We start from the raw sequence: 21,029 nt of genomic DNA, 5'->3' as shown, positions 1-21,029 counted from the left end.
CATGATTATTACATTCCCCAAGAAGTGTTTTATAAGATGGTTGTTGCGTGCTTGTTTATCACATTGTCTTTGTTATTGCTTGCATCATAAAAAAAAGTATGTTACTTTCTTATGTAAAACATAAGTGCGATTATTTGTTTAAAAGAATCAAATTATTGCCAATAGTGACAAATTCAGTGCTTGTTTCATTCATAGCTCTCATCATCGTCTCCACCGTTGAAAATCATTATTATTAAGCACACTCCTGCAGCCCACCCTTCTCTAAGCAGGATCAGTGAGAATTGTAAACAAATAGGGGCTGAATTAGGTTCAACATCCCAATCGCATCCCCCAGATAAAAAGAAAAAAAAGAACATTTTAAATGCGATTTGTGCCACTTTTTTGTGTGATGTGAAATAAAACTGTTAAACATAACTAGTAAAAAAAGCACGCCTTTGAGTCCTTAAATTATCTCTATGAGTTGTTTACAACTATTTGTTATTAGATTCACAGTTTTTTGCACTTAAACAAAATTATGAAGCTAATTGCATTTTGTTGTAAATACCTTGATGAATCCTGCCCTATGTGTTTTGTCCAACTGATCTAAATAAAGTCCCTGAAGCCACACTGTGTTCCAGTGCAGCATGCAGTTTGAATGCATTGTTAACCTGCATTCCTCTTACATCAGAATGAACCTGCTTCTTGTATAGGGGTAAGGTGAGAGTTTCTTTAGATCAGTAGGAACTTGTTATTCTTCGCTCTCCGGCGTGTCAGTTCACTGCTGGTCAGTGTCTGTCCAACATGAGCGGTTTGATTGGCCGACCTTCTGAACCCAAAAGGTTTAAACGAACACGTTGCAAGTTTGTGTCTTAATTATGGCGGCTCTATCCACAAAGCGACTTTTCAAAAGTTCTAAATAACAAAACAAACCATTGTGTTTTTTGCTTTGTTGTTATTGCACATCTCTACTACAGTCTGACAGCTTAAAGGAATCCAGAGGCTAGTGTGGTCACTGTTTACTTTGCTTTATTTGATCTGCTCACGTGGAATCATTGGAATACTGTGGTAAGCCACGTCCAACTCCTTTGTGGAACAAGTTGTGGCCCAGTGGATGACTAAGCCATTTGGTTGTTACATTATAAGCTGTTTCAGAGGTCCAAATGCAGCACAATGCAATCTGCAGGGGAAGGGATAGTAACTGCACTTTTAATAGATGTCCCACATCCGTTTACTTCTTTGTGTTTTACCAGCTTTTTTATTTTTATAAAAGCGTGAGAGGGAAATTGGTTGCACTTAAAATGACAAAATTGTTGTTAAAAACAAACTTGGTTAAATGAGTTTTATACTGCATGTTACATATTATATCAAGCCTGTCAAATAATAAGAATGCCTTAAGAACAGATTAAGTAAGTTGATATACTGAGGGGCATATGTGGCTTAGAATTACACTGAGAAATGCACGAAACATTTATGCTTAAAGCATTTATTCATTAGCACACAACTGTATTGTTTTTGTACTACAGTGGTAGCATTTTGTAAACTAGACAGGCTGATCCTATATACAGGGAATAGATGCCCACTTGGGTCCCAGAGGAACTGTACTACTTTGTTTCTATTAATTGAGTGCTTTACCAGTACTGGTGTGTTTCCATTTAAATTAGTCGTGCAGCTTTGTATCCACTCAGCAAAGGACCCAATAAGATTCAGGTAGAGCTCTGAAAGCAAAAATTGTACTTCAGATGTTGGAAGAAAAAACAAGGAGCAACACAGTTTGGAGGAAAATAAAAACATATTTAGAGAAAAGCAAAAGTATCAACATGATCCTCTCTGCACGTTTGCTTGGTTAATTGCATGAACATATGTTTGTCTCAATAGTTTCCCCCCCTGCTAAATAGTTAAAGTATTTGGATCCATAGTCTGTTTTGTTCTAATAGTATCTTCAGGTGAACTGTAGAGGTGTTGTGCAGGTATAGTTTGTTATGTGGTTCTATTGGATACCTGTTTTCTAGCCATTAGATTGTAAGACAGATATGAGAAAGTTTAAAAGGCCAGAAAAGGAAATTTATTTTATTTTGTATGTGTATTTAACCGCCAGCTCTTGCTTGGAGAAACCCTGTTGTTGTCACGTGTCTATGACATTAAACATATGACATGACATAAAAAAATGCCAAGATTCTTAAAAATATTATTCTGTGGGAGGTAGTTTAATATTCATGGCTATGTTGAGACAGTGGAAACACAAACTTCCATACTGAAGTATTGGTATCAGTAAATCACGCTTTTAAAGTGTGCCAGAGGAAACAAAGCATTATAGTTCACTCTAAAGGGAACAAGGCGATGGTGACAGGGCAGCTAAGGGTGTAAAATCACTGCAGTTAATATTGTATGAGTGAGTGCGGATGGAGAATGAGGCAGTTTTAAACTAATCCATATATATATATATATATATAGTTTCAAATAAGATGTATTTGTACTCTTGGCAGTATCTGACACAGCTATAAGGTGTCACTGTGACAAAATAAACCATCCTTTGTTTAAAAATAAATAAATAAATACTGCAAAAGTTATGCAATGATGTCTATGTAATATTGAATCCTCAAGTATAATCCAGGTTGTATAAACATATATAGTGAGTTTTAATATGGCCGTACTGATAATGTATTAATTCTTTGAAGCCTTAGATTTGTCTACCCAAGTGCTCCCTTTTCAGAACTCTTAGAATAACCCTACACCTACCTGAATTTTGGAAAGCATTAATAACTATATTTTGTCATGTTTATTATTATTTGTACCTGTTTTGAATAAAATAATTAGATTTGTACTGTATATTGGTATCTTTTGGTGAACTACTTGGCTTTTTTTTTTTCTGTTTTAATTCTCTGTACTTAACGACACAAAGATATTGTATTTTTATTGTTACAGCTAACTTCTTATGGAACATTGCATTTATCATGTTGGTTAAGTAAACACAATATAATATATGAAATATGACATGGGTGGCTGTGTGTTTTTTTTCGACAGGAGATTAATATTTAATGCATATTTCTGAAAAAAGTGTAACATACAAAAAATAACCCCAAGCTGCACTTACCATTGGTACAGTTCTTTTTTTCTAACAAATTGATTTTGGTTCAGGCAATACCCTCTGCAACCTGGTTTGTGAAATCTGCATTTACCATCCCTGTACCACTGTTATAATAACATACCAAAGCTTTGTTGAATGTGGCTCGAGTTGCACAGCTCTAAATGAACACCCCCTTCACAAAGCCATGGTACTTTCTTTTGCCTTTGGTGTTACACAATAGGGCAGGTATGAAGCAGAGTATTGATTATGGGACGAAAGCTAATAAGGTAGGAGATGTATTTTTGCAATGCTAGTAAAAGCCTTTAAATGTCACTAGATATTAGCATGATTTTATGTCGAACTGCTGTGGCATCAATATCTTCAGGAGTGCTTGAGGACTTACGGTGACAACCACTGCTACAAAACACCACTAGAAAAGAGATTTCGAAACCTTGCAAATAAAGCAGGTATGTTATTCAAACCACACACACTGGGACAATGGATAGTGCTCCTACCCAACTAAAAACTGCATTGCAGGAAGAACCTTATCTTCCATAACATCACACTGCTACAACTTCACTGGGGATTACTTCAGATGGGTTCTAAGGTTCAGGCTGGGCAGCCCAGCTGTGTTCTTAGGAGCAGAGTGATCAAATATTCATATCTGACAAAGAATTCGAGCCACATTGGCATGCAGAAGCTGTCTCAGAGTTATTAAAACATGTAATAACATGTTTTAAAAAAACATTTCCTTAGCGCTCATCAGCATAACAGCATTTACAAGTCTTTTTTTTCCAGATTTATAATTTTCACTGTCACAACACTTAGAGCAAGTACTGGTATTAAATATCACAGTCTTTTCTAAGTGCAACTGGTGACCATTAACCTGTCTCCCTGCAACACTGCCCACAGTGAATGTAAGAAATACCACATTTCTATTTGTTACTGATGCAATTGTTACATCCACTCAGCAACGTATAAACATGCAAATAGATGTAGGGGCTTGTACTTGGTTACACACTATTTTTGGAGAAAATGCAGTTAATACTTTGGTTTTACATTTAAGCCCATGCACTTATATATGTGTATATAAGCGCCCCCACAACCAAGAGATTCAAATGCAAGCAGTGGGGGCGTTTTAATCTCTCCCTTACTATACCCCAGCATGTTCCTTCATGAGAGTAACATTGATAAAGACCACAATAAAACATTGTAAATTGATTTCTTAGAGTAATGTTCTTTTCTTTCTCTCCTAGTTTTTTAAAATAGTATTTCATAAAAGCCCATGCTTATTTGCTGGGTTATAAGGTAAACTGTACTCAGTACCCCTTTTGTCAACGTCAATGAAGTAATCAAGTTGGGCTATAAATATGTATTAAAAAAAACATAGTAATGCAAACGTAAAAAAAAAGTATAATGTGAAATAATGTATAATGTGATATCTTGTAACAATTGTAAGTCGCCCTGGATAAGGGCGTCTGCTAAGAAATAAATAAATAAATAATAATAATAACGTATGTGTTACTTTTAGTTGTACTATTTTGAAATTAAGTATTTTTATACTTATGGATTAATTAAAACAAACCAGATTTTTGATTTCTTTCTCTTTAAAAAAAAAAAAAAAAAAATCAAAACAAATATATAGCACTTGTAATAACACACAAAAGAGCATGCATAAGATTTGCATAAAAGAAACTCAAAAGTGTTCATCTTTATTTTTATATTCTATTCCTTCTTTCCTCGTTGCTTTGTTTTTTTACCGGTATGTGTAACTCAGCAACAGAGAACTGTTTTCAAACCTTTCATTTACAGCACGTGATACACACATGATTTAAACACGAATACAGCATGTTGTTTTCTCATTTTTGGCCTTGTTTGAGCTACTTTGTAAACAACAACTTCCAGGATAATATTCCGATACACAGACCAAGGTCAAGGAGTTGGAACAGCATACCAGTCTTCTGTAGAGAAAACAACATGCAGTGTTAGCCAAAACTTTTAAAAAGTCAGTCACAACGTTTTACAAACTCTTAAAGAGGAGCCCTTATTCTAGGGTGCTTAGAGTTCTACAGTATATTCTAAACATCTTCTCAGCAGCTCTGCATATTAAATACAACCACTAACCACAGTGGATTTGTTTTAAATATGCTTGTATTTTATTGTAATATACTTTTATATTCTGCTTATTTTATCATAGAATAGCTGCTTTTTTTTAATTAAGTTACAGTTATGTACCATAATTATTTGCCTGTGTAACAGAATTACTTTAGTTAGTACTAGTTATCACATCTTCTACTGTATTTACCAAATACCGTATTACCAAATCAAACTTATTTGAACTGGAACACTATCAGTTCCAGTTAGAATTGCGGGCCAGTAAAAAATCTCCTTGAACCATTTAAATTGAGCAAATGAGTGTTCACCTGCTTAATTTGCATATGGACATGCATGGAACAGCCCCAAGACCAGATGAGATTTTTTACAGCCCAGTTTTATGGTGCAGATGAAAAAATAATGAGTTTACTTGGATGTTGCCTAGCTGCTGGAAGCATGTGTATTTCCATTGAACGCTCTAGATTAGGCCCTAGGACACCTCAAAAAAGAATTACCAATGAAAGTTTCATCTACTGCAGTATGGTTTAAATATGATGACAAATATTTTAATTTACATAATTTGACGACAATGTGATTATTCATATATATATATATATATATATATATATATATATATATCTCTATGAATAATGTTTGACACACTGGTGTATCTAAATCTGCAAGTCCTCCCCAAAAAAATTAAATAAATACAATATCTTTCCTATGTGTTACGGCAACAGGCTTTGTGGCCCCCTTAATATGGAAGAAACAGATACAGTATTATTCACCAATACAGAAAATCCATGTTTGTTTCTGTTTCATAGTGTATTTAAAAAACTTAATTATATGTAATTGGAAAACAGTTTTGTAGAGTACAATTCGAAAAGTATAAAGCCTATAGTGACTCTCTCTCATATTCATATATATATATATATATATATATATATATATATATATATATATATATATATATATATATATATCTCCTCCCAATACCTGTAACATTCTTTAAAAAAAAATACCAAAAACAATAAAAACAGCATATCTCTTACAACATACTATCCAAGTTAATTCCTGGATTAGAGGGGCAGGATTAAGGATATTAGGTTGTATTCATAAAGCATTACCATGCCAGCAAAGTACATTCATTGAAGTTCTGTACACCTACTGGCACTGGCTTTGAATGCGCCCTCTTAAGGCCAATTAGGCCACTACACAGTGAAATCACTGCAAGGTCCGATCCCGAGGTAGTAGATTCAATGAATATAAACTGGCTGTCGACCCACATCGGCAGCAAGGCAAAGCCACGGCTAACAGCTGCCAGTGAGTTCCAGTCTCTGGTCCGCAAAGTCCTTGTAATTAAAGTCCATTGCAGTCAACATTATCACTAGTTCTTGATAAGCTAACTTTTAGTTTGTTGCATCAGGTTGTCTTCACGTAACTCCTTGCAAATAAAAAATAAAATCTTAAGCTTCCCATTCACTTCAACATACAGTAATTAGTCGTGCCAACTAAGGTTGTTTAAATTCAGATGCAAAAATGACTTTGTATCCTTCAACGTCAAATGTCCAGACTTCAACACAAGTGAATTCTAATGCTATACAATCCTTTACACATAGATGGGTTAATTGTTTCTGTTGCTAATTTTACCCCATCATGTCCCTTTAGTTCAGTAATTAAGGACAGAAGGTGCTACGCTCGTTTTCTCCAAAAACTGAGTGTATATTAGTGTAGTGTGCAGCAACTCATTCGCTTTGTTGGTCTAATAGAAGGAATCATACAATCTTTGTCCCTTTCTTGTGAACCAGTTTTGTGGCTATATTCAACCAGAGGTGGGGAGCGGCTTCAAACCCTTTTCCACGCTAGGGCAATTTCATAAAGAGGCTGTTGTCTAGACTCGGGCAGGGCATGGGGAACGGGAAGAGGTTCATGTCGGCGGTAAGAGCCGCCATTGCTGCGGGGTCGTGTTCGATCTGCGTCCGCAGGGTGGGGTCAATCTTCTCCAGCCTCCGTTTGAGCCGCTTGGCCTCCCTCTCCCGGATGAGCCGGGCCTGCCTCTTCTCAGGAGTCTCAGTGGCTCGTTTTTGCCGCATAGCCTCCCGGTCCCGCTGAAGCCTGCGCGCCCTCTGCTCCTCCGTCTCCTGCATCCTCTGGAGGCGCTTGGACTCGCGGTCCCTCAGCCTGCGCAGCTCACGTTCATCAGGCGACTCGCTGGCCCGCTTGCTCTTCTTGGCCTCCCGCTCTCTCTCCAGACGGTGCATCCTCGACTCCATGGGTTCGTTTTGCCTCCGGACCGCCCACTTCCTCATGGAGGATGACTGGATCTCCACTAGATTCTGGTATGCCACACAGCTGTTGCAGACCAACAGGATGCCAGCCGGGTAGACAGGCCCCGGGTTCAAGACATCTGGAAGCAGAGGGGGGAAGGGTGTTGGAGAGTTCAGGCTGTCAGAGAGTGAAGGGAGTGCCGGGAGAGGAGCGATGGAGGAGGCAAGGTTGGGTATGAGGTTCGGGTTCAGGTCTGGAAGTGGCTGGGATAGAGAAGAGCCCCCCTTGCTGTTGCTGTTCTCAGGGCTGAGGAAGTCTCGTAGCTTCTCCCTGCGCATGTGGTGACAAGAGGAGCCAGGGATTAATAACTCAACTTGCAATAATATACAACAATTCACAAAGTCATTATTTAACCATGTAGAGATGGGAACAATTCAATGAACTCAAAGACAGACCTGTTGAAGTTGCTCATATCAGTGAAGTGGGATCCACAGACTGCGCAGTTTGAGAGGCGATCCTCTGAGTGGATAAGGAGGTGTCTCCCCAGCGAGCCTGGTGAGCTCAGAGCTCGCCCACACACCGGGCACACATAGCTCTTACTGTTTCGAAACATAGTCGTGTGCTACAGAGGGAGGGGGACAGAGATCAAGATAGAGAGGGCTGCATTCACTAACTAGGCAATGAGGGTGGGAGTGGTATGGAACATAATATTAAAGTGTAAAGTTGCTAAAACAGTAGTTTGAAAAATGATTGCTTAGAATTGAATATATTGGTAAAACAAGGCAATAGCTTTTCTTAATTAGTTTTTAAAAGTACCAGTGCAGTGCTGTAACAGGAACAGGCGACTCCTAAAATGTAGTATACTAGAGATAAAAGGAGTTTAAAAAAAAAAAAAAAAAAAAAAAACCACACAGTTTAAAAAAAACCTCTCCGTACCTGGTAGACGTGTGCAATGACCTGCTTCGGGCTGCCACACTCCACGTGACACAGCGGGCATATGTAGCTATTATTTAAATCATTGCCCCCATTGCACTCCTACAAGGCACAAACAAGGGGAGCAGTCAATTAGAAAACTCAAGTCACTTGTATAAGAATTAGATGATCACACAGGTTCAAAGTATAGTATAGAACTTAACTGTCAGACCAGATCTTGCAAACCTAGGATGTCACCCAAGAAAGAGGACCCAAGGCAACACTCAAGAGCTCAAGGTTTATACTACACCAAGAACTGAACCTGGATCCCGCAAATATTCATTTAAGAACAACACTATAATTATTGTGCTTTTAGTTTTGAAATACCCATTGGACGCAGTTCTCCTTTAACTTGGATAAACCTTGGTACATAAGTTACAAATAATAAAGCAGTTCTCATATACAAAATGAGTCAAGTTAGAAAAAGAGAGACCGCTAATAGATCAGCTATATAAAGCTGGGATATACACAAAATATGGTATCGAGTGCTGTCAAGCCGATATACACCCCATGAATGGGTTAACCTTGAGTAGGGTGAAAACCAGCTTGTATTTTACAGCACCCTATACAATATCTAATCTTAATGCAACATAATTTCAATCAACTGATACAAACCATCTGAAACAAAGACTTTTTAGCTGGCTGTCTATCAATATCAGCCTCTTTATATTATATGCCTGTGCACACAGTTGGAAAACAAAAAGAAGGACATAGTCCCTGGACTACCCTTCAGCTTGGCCTGTGGATGCTACCTCAACATATCAATCCCCAATGCACCTTCCATAATTTCCCATTTTGGAAAAAAAAAAGTCAACTTCAAAGTATACAGTTAAGTAGATTTCAGGTAGATGGGTTCATCAGTCTAAAATGTTGGGCTATTGAGAAGGTTTTGGGGATAGGGTAACGGTGGGAAAAACAGTCAAGCACTGCTTCACACTCTCGCTTTACCTCTTTCATGTCCCCGTCAGAAGGGCCACACTTCGGGGACATCAGAGTGTCATCAGCGGACGTGTTGGAAGATGAATCAGGATTATCTTGGTCACTGTCACTATCCTCTACAAATAAATAAATAAATTATGTGCCGTCGGCAAGGAGATTTGCAGTCAAGCAAAACATGCAAGTATTAAGGGTACTAAAGTGTCTTTAAAAAAAACATTTTGATGAATTAGGAGAACGTTTTATATTCAGGAAGTCAACTGTCTACAAGAAGTTTCACTTTTACTCATAAAAATAGACATGGGGTCTAAAAAAAGGTTGAGAGGGAAATTTACGGATGGATAAATGTTATTTTTTTTTTTAACCTGCAGCATTTTCTAGCTTGCATTGAACACAGTGTGCCAAATGAAAACCTTGTACAACACAGGTTCACTCACCCGAGACGCTGTCCTGTTCATCTGCCTCGTGGGAGTTGTTGCTGTGGCTCTCGCCATCCTCTGTGAAATCTGCTCTTCCCTCCATTGCCACTGAGTGCTCTGGGCCAGCCAGCCCTGCCGAGGGGAAAGACCCTGGGGAGGGCAGAGAAATGAGCTGGGTCAGAGCAGTCTGGGGAGTCATGCTTGGAGCACTCGACATGACTCTTGTGAAATAAGGTCAGGTGGCCTCAGTCTTCCCATGGAAATGAAGATGGCACATGTGTTATACCGATACAGTAAGACATCGATATCCTACTAATGGCAAACTCAAGATATTTGTGGTGATGTGCCTATCCTAATACACAGAAGTCTGATCTTCACAATGATTGGGCTTGCCAGTAGTCTGATATTGAAGACTTATCCAACGTAACAAATGTTATATTTTCCTAAAATGGCCCTCAACCACTATCTAAAAGAACCACCACCAACATGTCAGTATGTATGTTAGTAATATATGTAATAATAATCCTGTCTATTCAATACACAAACACATCCAATCCACATCACACAGTGCTGACTGACAGGCTGCAGACTCTTGGGGCCCAGCTCCACACTGCACTCCACTTCACCAGAAATACTGAACAAAAACGCAACCGCATTATCCAGCCTTTATAGATCTCTAACGATGCAGTCTAATGGTCTATAAACACCAGGAAGGGACCGATTTGATTTTAATAGCAGAGAGGTTTAGATCTGCCACTGTTTTACTTTGATACATTTCATATGACCCACTATCTTGCTGGAAGCAACCACGGCCAGAACAACAGCACACACTTTATCTCAGAGTACCTATTTTGTGTTTCTCATTTCCAGCTCTGGGGTTTCTGGTGTTACAGTACATATGGATGACCAGTGAACTCCTTGTGACTATCTAAGTATAAAAGGCATCATGCAGATCACTTTCAGCGAGTTGCAAACCCCTTGGGAATGGAGGTTGTTCTTAAGTCTGAAATGGCTGTAACTCTGAAAATTTGTTTTCAATGGTTTTAATAAATGTGTACCCCTGCTATTTACACAATTAATCTGAAGAATAATACAAGGATATAGCACAATAATAAAAACACTCATATTGTTGTGGTTATAAAGTCGTTAAAACAGTACTAGAAATGGAAAAGGGACAAATTGAAATCATAACAAATTTAAACATCCAGGAAAACCTGGGTTAACGTTGTGCTTGTTTTTAAACTAAATGCATTCACGTGGCTCTCAGTCATTCAGCTTCCTTTGGCTTGAAAAAAAAACCTGCTTTTATTAAAACTAAAAACGTTCCCAGTAAAATTGCCCATACTTGCTTTGAAATCTGCCTCACCTTTCTGAATACATTTGTTGGTACAGTAATGTTGCAATGCAACCAGATAGGAGCGCCTATCTGGTTGCATTGCACGCATGATTGAGCGATTGCATACTTCCGGTTGAAAGTGGGGGTTCGGCAGACCGGTCAGTTCGTAATTTGGTGTTCGTAACTCTGGGGTTCTACTGTACTTCTACTTTAGCTCAGTGAAAAACACACACAAATATTATTTTCCCTGCTTAAGCCCTTTCCGCCTACATAATTTGAACTCATGTTTCTTTACCCATACACACATAACAACACATTACTGGTTTTAAAATAAAATCAGAACAGTAGACGCTCCTACTGTACTAAACTAACAAGCTTATTCTACAGCACAGGCCGTGATTGATGTCATTGAGACGCCCATCCCCCGCCACTGCATTCTGTCTGTAGATCTGTCTCACAACTCCCAGCCCTCCCTCCCGCTCTCTGATGTTATCTCTTTGAGTCTGTGTGTCTGTAGGCAGGAGGTGACGCAGTGTCTGACTGAAACCAGACAAAGAGACAAACTGATCAGCCAACATTAAAGGATGGGGGTTAGAGAGTAAAACTAAACTCCAGCAGTAGCAAAAGTAGCTGGTGTTGTCCACAATTACTGTATTGCCCACCACTAGCGATGTAGAACAATACCCAGTACCGTATTTTTTTTAGGGTCCACTTTTTGGTGAAGGTTCATGCAATACACATTGGGGAAATAACGAAAGAAATTAATTAATTTTGATTTATTTTTTACTTTGTAATTTAAACACATGATCTGCCTAATTTCATAAACTTGGAAAAGATGCAAATAAACATATCTAGACGTGGTCCCTATTCACACAACCCAAATAATGCAACAGCTTTGTAATGACAAGATGAACAGCTCTTTCGTGTTTCCAACATTTCTTACGTTCTCGTTATTTATCAAAATTGAGTCATCCAAACAAACTTATCGTGAGAAAACTAGAAATAAAGAATATAAATTACATCTTAATTTGAATGCATATACTGGGGGAATGGTGTAGGCTAAATGGTAGCAGAATGTGTATAAAATCCAAGGTCTATTAGATGCTAGGAGTATTGGTAAATGTTTTAGCAGATTAAAACGTTTTGAATGCAAATGCAAAAACACATTGAGCAAGCCATCTAGAGCTGCAAATCTCTTCCAAGTAAACTTTGAACATTATGGAGGTTCAGCTCCTTGTCTTTCTGGGGTCTTCTTTTAGAATCATATTGGTGCGGATGTGAGGGTTTCAAAACTATTGCACTGTAGGAGTGCTCTAAACATTTTTTTTTAATGAGGTAAAGTGGTACAAAAGCTAGTGAAGCCTTTGAGGCCATTAAAATTGAATGAAGTAATAAACATTTCATGCTCTCATAACATGATAGCAACAATAGTCTCTTTTGTCTGCTTACAATCTTAGTTTCACGACTGAGTAGCTAGCTTTTTAAAATAAACTTTATAAAACATTATTTGTTTAATTATTTATTTAACTGTCATAGGTCATCTCCTTCTTAACATTTGCTACTATTGAATTATAACTTTTGTAAATACAATTCAAACCAATGCACTGTACTGCAACAATTTTATGACATTCAGCAAGAGGCGACAAAACATTAGCCTAATAATGCTGAACAAAGACAACAGTATTAAGTTCAGATCGCATATCAAAGTTTAAAAATAGCTGGAACTTGAACTATTTTGGTCTCCATTACTTATCTATCTTATTGCACCCTGCTTTCTTGAAGGAGATTACAGTAGTTGAAGATCTGATAATCCCTTTGTCTTTTTTGGCCATTTGGGAGACATCACACTTACAAATCAAGATCTCAAACTAAATGCCATCAATCTGTAATCCAATTTGGGAGGCCTTAAACCCATTATTATTATTATTATTATTTGTTTATTTAGCAGACGCCTTTATCCAAGGCGCTTACAGAGACTTGGGTGTGTGAAGTACGCATCAGCTGCAGAGTCACTTACAATTACGTCTCACCCGAAAGATGGAGCACAAGGAGGTTAAGTGACTTGCTCAGGGTCACACAATGAGTCAGTGGCTGAGCCGGGATTTGAACCGGGGACCTTCTGGTTACAAGCCCTTTTCTTTAACCACTGGACCACACAGCCTCCTACACTGGAAGAGGGGGAATAGCATCTCAATCAAGGGTACAGTATTCTGCAAGTGTCCATTTATAACCCCAAATTCCTCTGGCTGTTTACTATTCATTGCAGCAGCAATCCACGTGCCTCTAAAATAACAAAATAATGCAAAACAAATCTGGGTCAGCAAATTAAATATCAAATGCTGTATCAATATGGTGTTTAAAATAAATCAATCAATCAATAAATAAAATTGTGCCAGCCCTGAGCACACATTGCTTCAGAAGCAGGTACCAGACCTACCAGGCAGGTACTGAACAAACAAGCTAATTTAAAATCCTCCTTTAACATGCATTTCAACAGTTCATAAAAATATCATAAATGTCAATGAAGGGCTCCAGTGATCCCATACAACACAGCTGGACACGGAACCCTTCTCTATACGAGACAAGGCTGATCCACTGGAAGAGGGGGAATAGCATCTCAGTCAAGGGTACAGTATTCTGCAAGTGTCCATTTATTGTATATTATGTATTATGCAGATGGATTTGCAGACCTACAATGACAGTCTATTGTTGTTTGTTAGTTCTGGGTATTAGGCTACATCAAAATCATGATGGATGTTTAAGGGTGAGCTTGCGATGGCCACGGACCCTCTGTCTAGAGTAGGCCAGATTAGCAAAATGGGGATTAATTAAGTAAATTGAGTCACATTTCAAAACCCAAATAGAAGCAGAAAAAATGTGGGTTACTGGAACAGTCCAGTATACAAATTTCACAAAACATCACACACAATATTACATGTCAAAAGGCTGGTGGGTGGCATCCGCTAACGCACCTACCTACAGTATATATACTTCAGCACTGCATGGCTGTACTCATCAAATTCACTGCTATTGATAACTTTCTGTGTTTCTTTGTGACCTGCATCTCTCCTAGTGGGAAACTGCCAGTTGCTATGGTCTACCTAAGAAAATATTAGACAGCCAGATAGGTCCATATATTTCATAAGGACCACTGGTGGTTGGTAAAAGCAGGGATAAAATCCATCTCGGGTCTTAGATTCAACATTCAGTTAACATATCACAATCGGTGTGCCTAAACCCAACCAGTCAAAGGTAGTCTTTACCGGCGTCCCAACTGTTTTTGTTGTCACCAAATGAACCACTTCAAGACAGCAGACAAGACAGCTCACCTCAATGAAAGCACAATACAAAGCTGCTATTGATACGCGTTTGAATGTAATGCTTGCACAATGCAGACTTTTCTTTCCTTCTTTCTTTTTAAACAGACAGTAAGCTAACATCACAAAAAAATACAACCGACCCCCAAGTCTTGCCACCGAGGCAATCAATATATCAATAAATATCAAACACAACAAGGTAACGTACATTAAAAAAAACGACACTTTCGTTTCTTCTTTTATATCTACGCTTTATAATAACACAAAACATAATTAATCAGTATTTTAACCATTGCATACCACTGAGATACCTACAATTAACTTTGAAAGGGTTGGTCTGTTTACGCCTGGACATATTATTCTTGTCTCCCAGCTGAGAAAAATCCCGAAGCTCCTCCTCGACCCGATAGATTTCCAGCCTTCTTCGAAATAAAAAAAATAAAAATAAAAGATTTATTTGGGAAAAAATAGCTCCTATTTAAAGGAGCGCAGTAAAAAGTACCGTGCGGAAAACCAAAAGACAAAATATCCGCAGCTAAAAAAAGATTACCCAGGCAATAATGGTGAATGCATTTGATTACGCCGTGTTAAAATCTCATTTAAAAAAGGGTTTTTATTTAAAAAAAACACGGCACTATATATTTCTAATGTGGGATACCGCACTAACTCTCTAAATGTCTGTTGGGTTTTAAGTAACCTAAATAACGTTTCATTTGATGTAAAATCCAGCCCCTGGTTGAGATGTTCTTCTCCGAGGAGCTCCGAGTAACCCCGAATCTATGTCGCTGTCGCTCAGTCAGAGCACTGCAGAGGCTTACCGCCGACACTCACTGAGAAGACAGATCGGCGCCAGGCTGAAGCTGCAACGAGGGGGATTGTGGGATACGCACTGAAGTAGGAATGATTCACAGATAATGCCTGAAGTGTCTCGTTTAATATCTTCTATTTGGAATGTACTCCCCTAAAACAACTACGTATGGGTTGATTAAATAAGAATTATACACTGTGGTCCATTCAATACATTCTGTGTAAACTGTTTTGTTTTCCATAATGTAACACAATTATTTGAGTGCTACAAACAAACAGGTATGTCAATAAAAATACATCCCTTGTCACGGCTGTAGACATCTCTATATATCCTCAAAATCTGATAATCCGAACAATGCTAAAGAATGGTAATGCAATGTTTCATGACACTTTGAAAAGCAGTTCTTCAGACAAATGGAAAAATGTCCAGTATAACATCTGTACAACTGACCTGTCTCCAGTATATTCACTCCACAGAGGACAGTGGGGAATAACGGGGAAAAAAAGGAATGACTAGTTTTAAATACAAACTTCTCTTTGTAATCTCAGACTCCATGTATATAAATAGACTATACATTAATAACAATATATTAATATTATATATTATATATAATATTACAAACAAGCTAATTTAAAATCCTCCTTTAACATGCATTTCAACAGTTCATAAAAATATCATAAATGTCAATGAAGGGCTCCAGTGATCCCATACAACACAGCTGGACACGGAACCCTTCTCTATACGAGACAAGGCTGATCCACTGGAAGAGGGGGAATAGCATCTCAGTCAAGGGTACAGTATTCTGCAAGTGTCCATTTATTGTATATTATGTATTATGCAGATGGATTTGCAGACCTACAATGACAGTCTATTGGTGTTTGTTAGTTCTGGGTATTAGGCTACATCAAAATCATGATGGATGTTTAAGGGTGAGCTTGCGATGGCCACGGACCCTCTGTAGGCCAGAGTAGCAAAATGGGGGTTAATTAAGTAAATTGAGTCACATTTCAAAACCCAAATAGAAGCAGAAAAAATGTGTGTTACTGGAACAGTCCAGTATACAAATTTCACAAAACATCACACACAATATTACATGTCAAAAGGCTGGTGGATGGCATCCGCTAACACACCTACCTACAGTATATATACTTCAGCACTGCATGGCTGTACTCATCAAATTCACTGCTATTGATAACTTTCTGTGTTTCTTTGTGACCTGCATCTCTCCTAGTGGGAAACTGCCAGTTGCTATGGTCTACCTAAGAAAATATTAGACAGCCAGATAGGTCCATATATTTCATAAGGACCACTGGTGGTTGGTAAAAGCAGGGATAAAATCCATCTCGGGTCTTAGATTCAACATTCAGTTAACATATCACAATCGGTGTGCCTAAACCCAACCAGTCAAAGGTAGTCTTTACCGGCGTCCCTACTGTTTTTGTTGTCACCAAATGAACCACTTCAAGACAGCAGACAAGACAGCTCACCTCACGTAAATGAAAGCACAATACAAAGCTGCTATTGATACGCGTTTGAATGGCAGCAAGGGTGAAGGGCAGCAGTGTGGCGTAGTGGTTAGGGCTCTGGACTCTTGACTGGAGGGTTGTGGGTTCAATCCCTGGTAGGGGACACTGCTGCTGTACCCTTGAGCAAGGTACTTTACCTAAATTGCTCCAGTAAAAAAAAAAAAAAAAAAAAAAAAAAAAAAAAAACCAACTGTATAAATGGGTAATTGTATGTAAAAATAATGTGATATCTTGTAACAATTGTAAGTCGCCCTGGATAAGGGCGTCTGCTAAGAAATAAATAATAATAATAATAATATTGTTGTAACAAGGTAGTGTCACAGCCTAAGATGTTATTGGCATGAAATAAACCCAGAGACAGAAAACGGAAGTTATAAAGCACTGTTGTGCACTTTATTAAACAAACAAACAGGAAAACAAAATAAAGACGGCACAAGGGCCAAAACAAATAAAAACAGGCTGGGCCTACACCTTCACTTCACAAAACAGTACCAAATCACAGCACAACTAAACAAACCATTTTGATTCCTTTTATACATGTGGCCACTCCCCACTTAGCATCAATTGCCTAACAGGAATGGCCACACCTGTGATTGCTGGCAGGGACAGATTTAACCCCATCCCTGCCAACCTTACATTTCCACACACACTATTTACAGCAGCAGGGCTTCTGCTCTGCCACAATTGTGAGGAGGCTAAAAGGATACCTTACATGGGTTGGAATCCTTTTCCATTTAAATACCACTTTAGGTCACTAAAATAGGTACCTTTGTGTGCCAAAGTTATGAAAACATCTCTAACAGTCTCTTTGTTGTATTTTACATTTCATTTCCTAAGTGGGCCTGAGAGTAATTGTGTTTTATAGCGATGTTTCCATTTTTAGACATCACACAACAGTTTCTCTTTATACCTTTTCAGTCATGAAAGTTGAGGCAACATGAAGACTATTTTGTGGATGATCGATTTATTGAGAGGGAAGGCGAAAAGTATGTGTGAGGTATTGCGAGTAGGGCTTGAATGAAGACACAGCGTATCTACAATTATTGTTATGGGAGCTGCTAAATCACTGTTGGGGGGGGGGGGGGGGGTGCTGACCACCACACTTGTGAGAATCAATACCTGTCTGCCTCTGTGATGGAGGGCTCTCTGATTCCTGCTAAACTACAATGTTATTGATAACCTCCCTGAAGACCAAGAGAAATCAAGCAGAGAGTCAGCTACAAATAAGTCAATCCATTTGCCATATTAAAGGCTTTATGTTTCTATTTGCCATCAATTGATTTATTAAATCAAAAGAAAATATACATGTATCTATCTGCATAAACCTTAAGACTGGGACAAAAGAAAAGCACACTACCCCTAGCCAGTTCAAATAAACTACTGTATATACAACAAACAAAGACAAGAAGAACACAGAAACACAGAAACTATATAAATAATGAAAGGAGAAATAATGCCTAGATGGATATTTCTGCTATTTACAGCCTACTTCTCCAATGCTTATGACATACGTATGACTGCCTCCACTTAATACCTAGTTTCATGACAATTGGAAAAGAGATTCTCCAGATATATGCACAAATGTAAATGTGATATAAAAGATAGATGGATATAAACCTCGACTCTGATATTTTGATGTTATCCCCAGCGGGGGGAACATGACAGCCAGCATGGAAACCTTCAGTTTGTGAGCAATGCCAGATTATACACATATGTCAATAACATACATCCCCTGCCATGGCTGAAAATTCAGAACTATGATGACACAGTTCATGGACATGACACGTATCAACAGAATAGTATAGAATAAGAATTAGCAATGAAATGCTTAACCACAGTGTGATAAGCGATTCTCCAAATACATGCAAAAATTGAATTGTGACAGGATCTGGTACTCTTGATGATTGATACTATATACGGCTTATTTTATCACCTGAGATTGCCACCACTAACCTTCGACCAGATATTGTCTTGTTCACCTGGTAGAGTTAACAGTGCCATGGGAGGATGCTGTAGATGAGGCGTATGAGAGGAAGAAACTGCGGTATGCTCAACTAGCCACTGAAGCGGAACAGCGAGGATGGAGAGTCCGGGTTTACCCAGTGGAAGTGGGTTGTCGAGGATTTGTGGCACAATCTACAACCCGGTTTCTCAGAGACGTCGGATTCAGTGGCCAAGAGTTGCGTTGCACAGTGAAGAGCTTATATGAAGCAGCAGAGAGGAGCAGCAACTGGCTGTGGTTGAGACGGAAAGATTCTGGCTGGGGATCTCAAGCACAATAGAAAGAAAGAAACGCTGATGTACAGGTAAGTAAGCTGGGCTGAGTTGATTGGGGGACGGAGGGGGGTGATGCTGGGACGCCAGAATCACCGTCGAGCCCTCTTGAGGTGTCGTGGGCTAGTCGACGAAACACTGAGGATGGAAGGTGCCCACTTGAAAACCCAGAGATGTACCCTACTTAGCTCAATCCAGACGGTTGTCATGCTGATGCGCTGGGGAGGCCGCACCATGGTTGATCCCTGGAGCCGGCATTACACTTCAGCCATTAACACCAGACAGAAGGATATCTACATCATCATATGGAAGGAAACGTAAATGGATGGAGACACATATGGATCACATTAGTTTACTGTAAAGCTACGTCTTAGTTGGTGCTTATCTTGGCGAGAGCCGAGTTCAAATCAGCATGAAGTTTTAACATCTACTCTCGTGTAATGGAAATCATACTATTAATACCATTTTCATGACGACTGGATAAGCGGTTCTCCATATATATGGAAAAATGTGATGTGTGACTCACTTATGATCACCTCCACTATGTCCCTTTCGCAGCGGAGGAGAATTATAATGGAAGCCTTCAGTTTGTGATTAATGCAAATACTTTAAAACAGCTTTGCCAGTATGTAAACACAGAGCCTGGGTGGTGCAGTAAATGCCCTTACCTAAGACACTGATTTGTTTATTTATTTCATTTTTGCAGTTGATTTTTATACCAATCAATCAATATTTATTTTATATAGCGCCTTTCATAGTGGACCACCATCACAAAGCGCTTTATCATGTCAGCATTCTTGAAAAAGGGAAATAAAGCATTTCAGCACATTCCTACAATTTAAGTGCACTGGCCACTAGATGTCTCCTTAGCTCTTTAAACAAATCTTATTCCCAGACTCCACAAGGGGGAGTAGGAGGAGCACAGTTTCAAAAGCTTTGCATCTGCATTGGAGCAAATTCAGTTTTTAGCTGTCCAAGCATTTCAGAAGTACTGGACTACAAGAAATAAACCACTTGGTCTACTGCTGCTGTCAAGCATATAACTTACTTAACACACTTACTTCATTACAGGTAGAATATAGTTAATTAATTCCTGTTCTGAACCTTGTATATTAATCTGTTGCATTAGGTTAGGTAAACACACACACACACACACACACACAGACATAACACCAGCAATCATTACTATTCCCCCTGGGCCAGTACTGAAGCAATGCAAAAGCTCAGTGTTAGGATATTCTGTAAAGTCTACTTATGTCTGTAAGTTTAGACTTTAAACTAATGCCATGTCTGTTTTGTGGGTGCTTAAAGGTGTTTTAATCCTGTAAGGCTTGTAAGCAATACATGTATGACATCCTGTTATGCAGGCCATATTACATGTATGCAGTACACCCACTAAAACATTTTTGTTGGCCTGGAATGCAAAAAAATGTTAAATAAACTTTGTTTTGGCAAAACCACCTTGCCACTCCCAGCCTCCAGCAGAACCTGTTGAGTGACTTGACTCCCTGTAGCACACGCAGTGACTCGGCACAGGCACTGACGTCATCACTGACTGCCACGAGGTTGTCCAGGCCACAGCACTCCTCCACTACGCCACCAAGAAATGTTAACACATCCGCTTTACCTATTGAAAGAAAATAGAAACCCGTGGTTCATCTGTAGACCATTTCCTTAAAAACACCTCTTTCTGCATACGTTGTGCCTATTTTTTTTACACATTTTGTCCAAATTAGTTTCCAACAGGATTGTGACATGAGTAATTGTAAAAAAAAAAAAAAAAAAAGTTTATAACAAAAGGTGTTGCACACATAAATATGTATTTCTTGTATTGTAACACTTGAAATGTATTTGCTTACGATTGTAAGTCGCCCTGGATAAGGGCGTCTGCTAAGAAATAAATAATAATAATAATAATAATAATAATAATAATAATAATAATAATAATAATAATAATAAATAGAACGTTCAAAGCATATTTTCTGCGAATTGAGGTATTCTGGGCATGTCTCACTTGCACAAGTTGCACAGCAAAA

At 38.6% G+C, this 21,029-nt stretch overlaps 1 protein-coding gene across 4 annotated transcripts; it reads right to left on the bottom strand.

The window, feature by feature from the left end:
* Nucleotides 1-4,694: 4,694 nt before the first annotated feature.
* LOC117424299 (zinc finger protein 821-like) lies at nt 4,695-15,254 on the bottom strand. 4 transcript variants are annotated; one of them, XR_009307795.1, is made up of 8 exons: nt 14,936-15,197; nt 14,701-14,807; nt 9,751-9,882; nt 9,326-9,432; nt 8,342-8,440; nt 7,861-8,027; nt 6,265-7,735; nt 4,695-5,004 (listed from the first exon to the last, which is right to left on the bottom strand). XR_009307795.1 is itself a non-coding variant. In XM_058992682.1 (7 exons), exons 2-7 carry the CDS (start codon nt 14,738-14,740, stop codon nt 7,000-7,002), a joined length of 1,281 nt encoding a protein of 426 aa, XP_058848665.1. In that variant the 5' UTR covers nt 14,741-14,807; nt 15,204-15,254; the 3' UTR covers nt 6,097-6,999. The 4 variants fall into 4 exon arrangements, 2 of the variants coding, with proteins under 2 accessions (XP_058848665.1, XP_058848664.1); XR_009307796.1 differs by having other exon boundaries at nt 4,696-5,004; nt 6,306-7,735; XM_058992682.1 differs by lacking the exons at nt 4,695-5,004; nt 14,936-15,197 and adding an exon at nt 15,204-15,254 and having other exon boundaries at nt 6,097-7,735.
* Nucleotides 15,255-21,029: the final 5,775 nt, after the last annotated feature.

The sequence above is a fragment of the Acipenser ruthenus genome, chromosome 19 (genome assembly GCF_902713425.1).
Source record: "Acipenser ruthenus chromosome 19, fAciRut3.2 maternal haplotype, whole genome shotgun sequence".
Taxonomy (NCBI): domain Eukaryota; kingdom Metazoa; phylum Chordata; class Actinopteri; order Acipenseriformes; family Acipenseridae; genus Acipenser; species Acipenser ruthenus.
The sequence above is the reverse complement of the archived record's forward strand: the minus strand, read 5'-3'. Positions and strand labels throughout refer to the sequence as shown.

Coding starts and splice junctions, on each gene's coding strand:
- LOC117424299 (XM_058992681.1), bottom strand. CDS start 14,958: ATGCATTCACCATTATTGCCTGG. Junction 8,028..8,341: donor TCATTGCACACGTCTACCAG/GTACGGAGAGGT, acceptor CTCCCTCTGTAG/CACACGACTATGTTTCGAAA. Junction 7,736..7,860: donor GATATGAGCAACTTCAACAG/GTCTGTCTTTGA, acceptor CCACATGCGCAG/GGAGAAGCTACGAGACTTCC.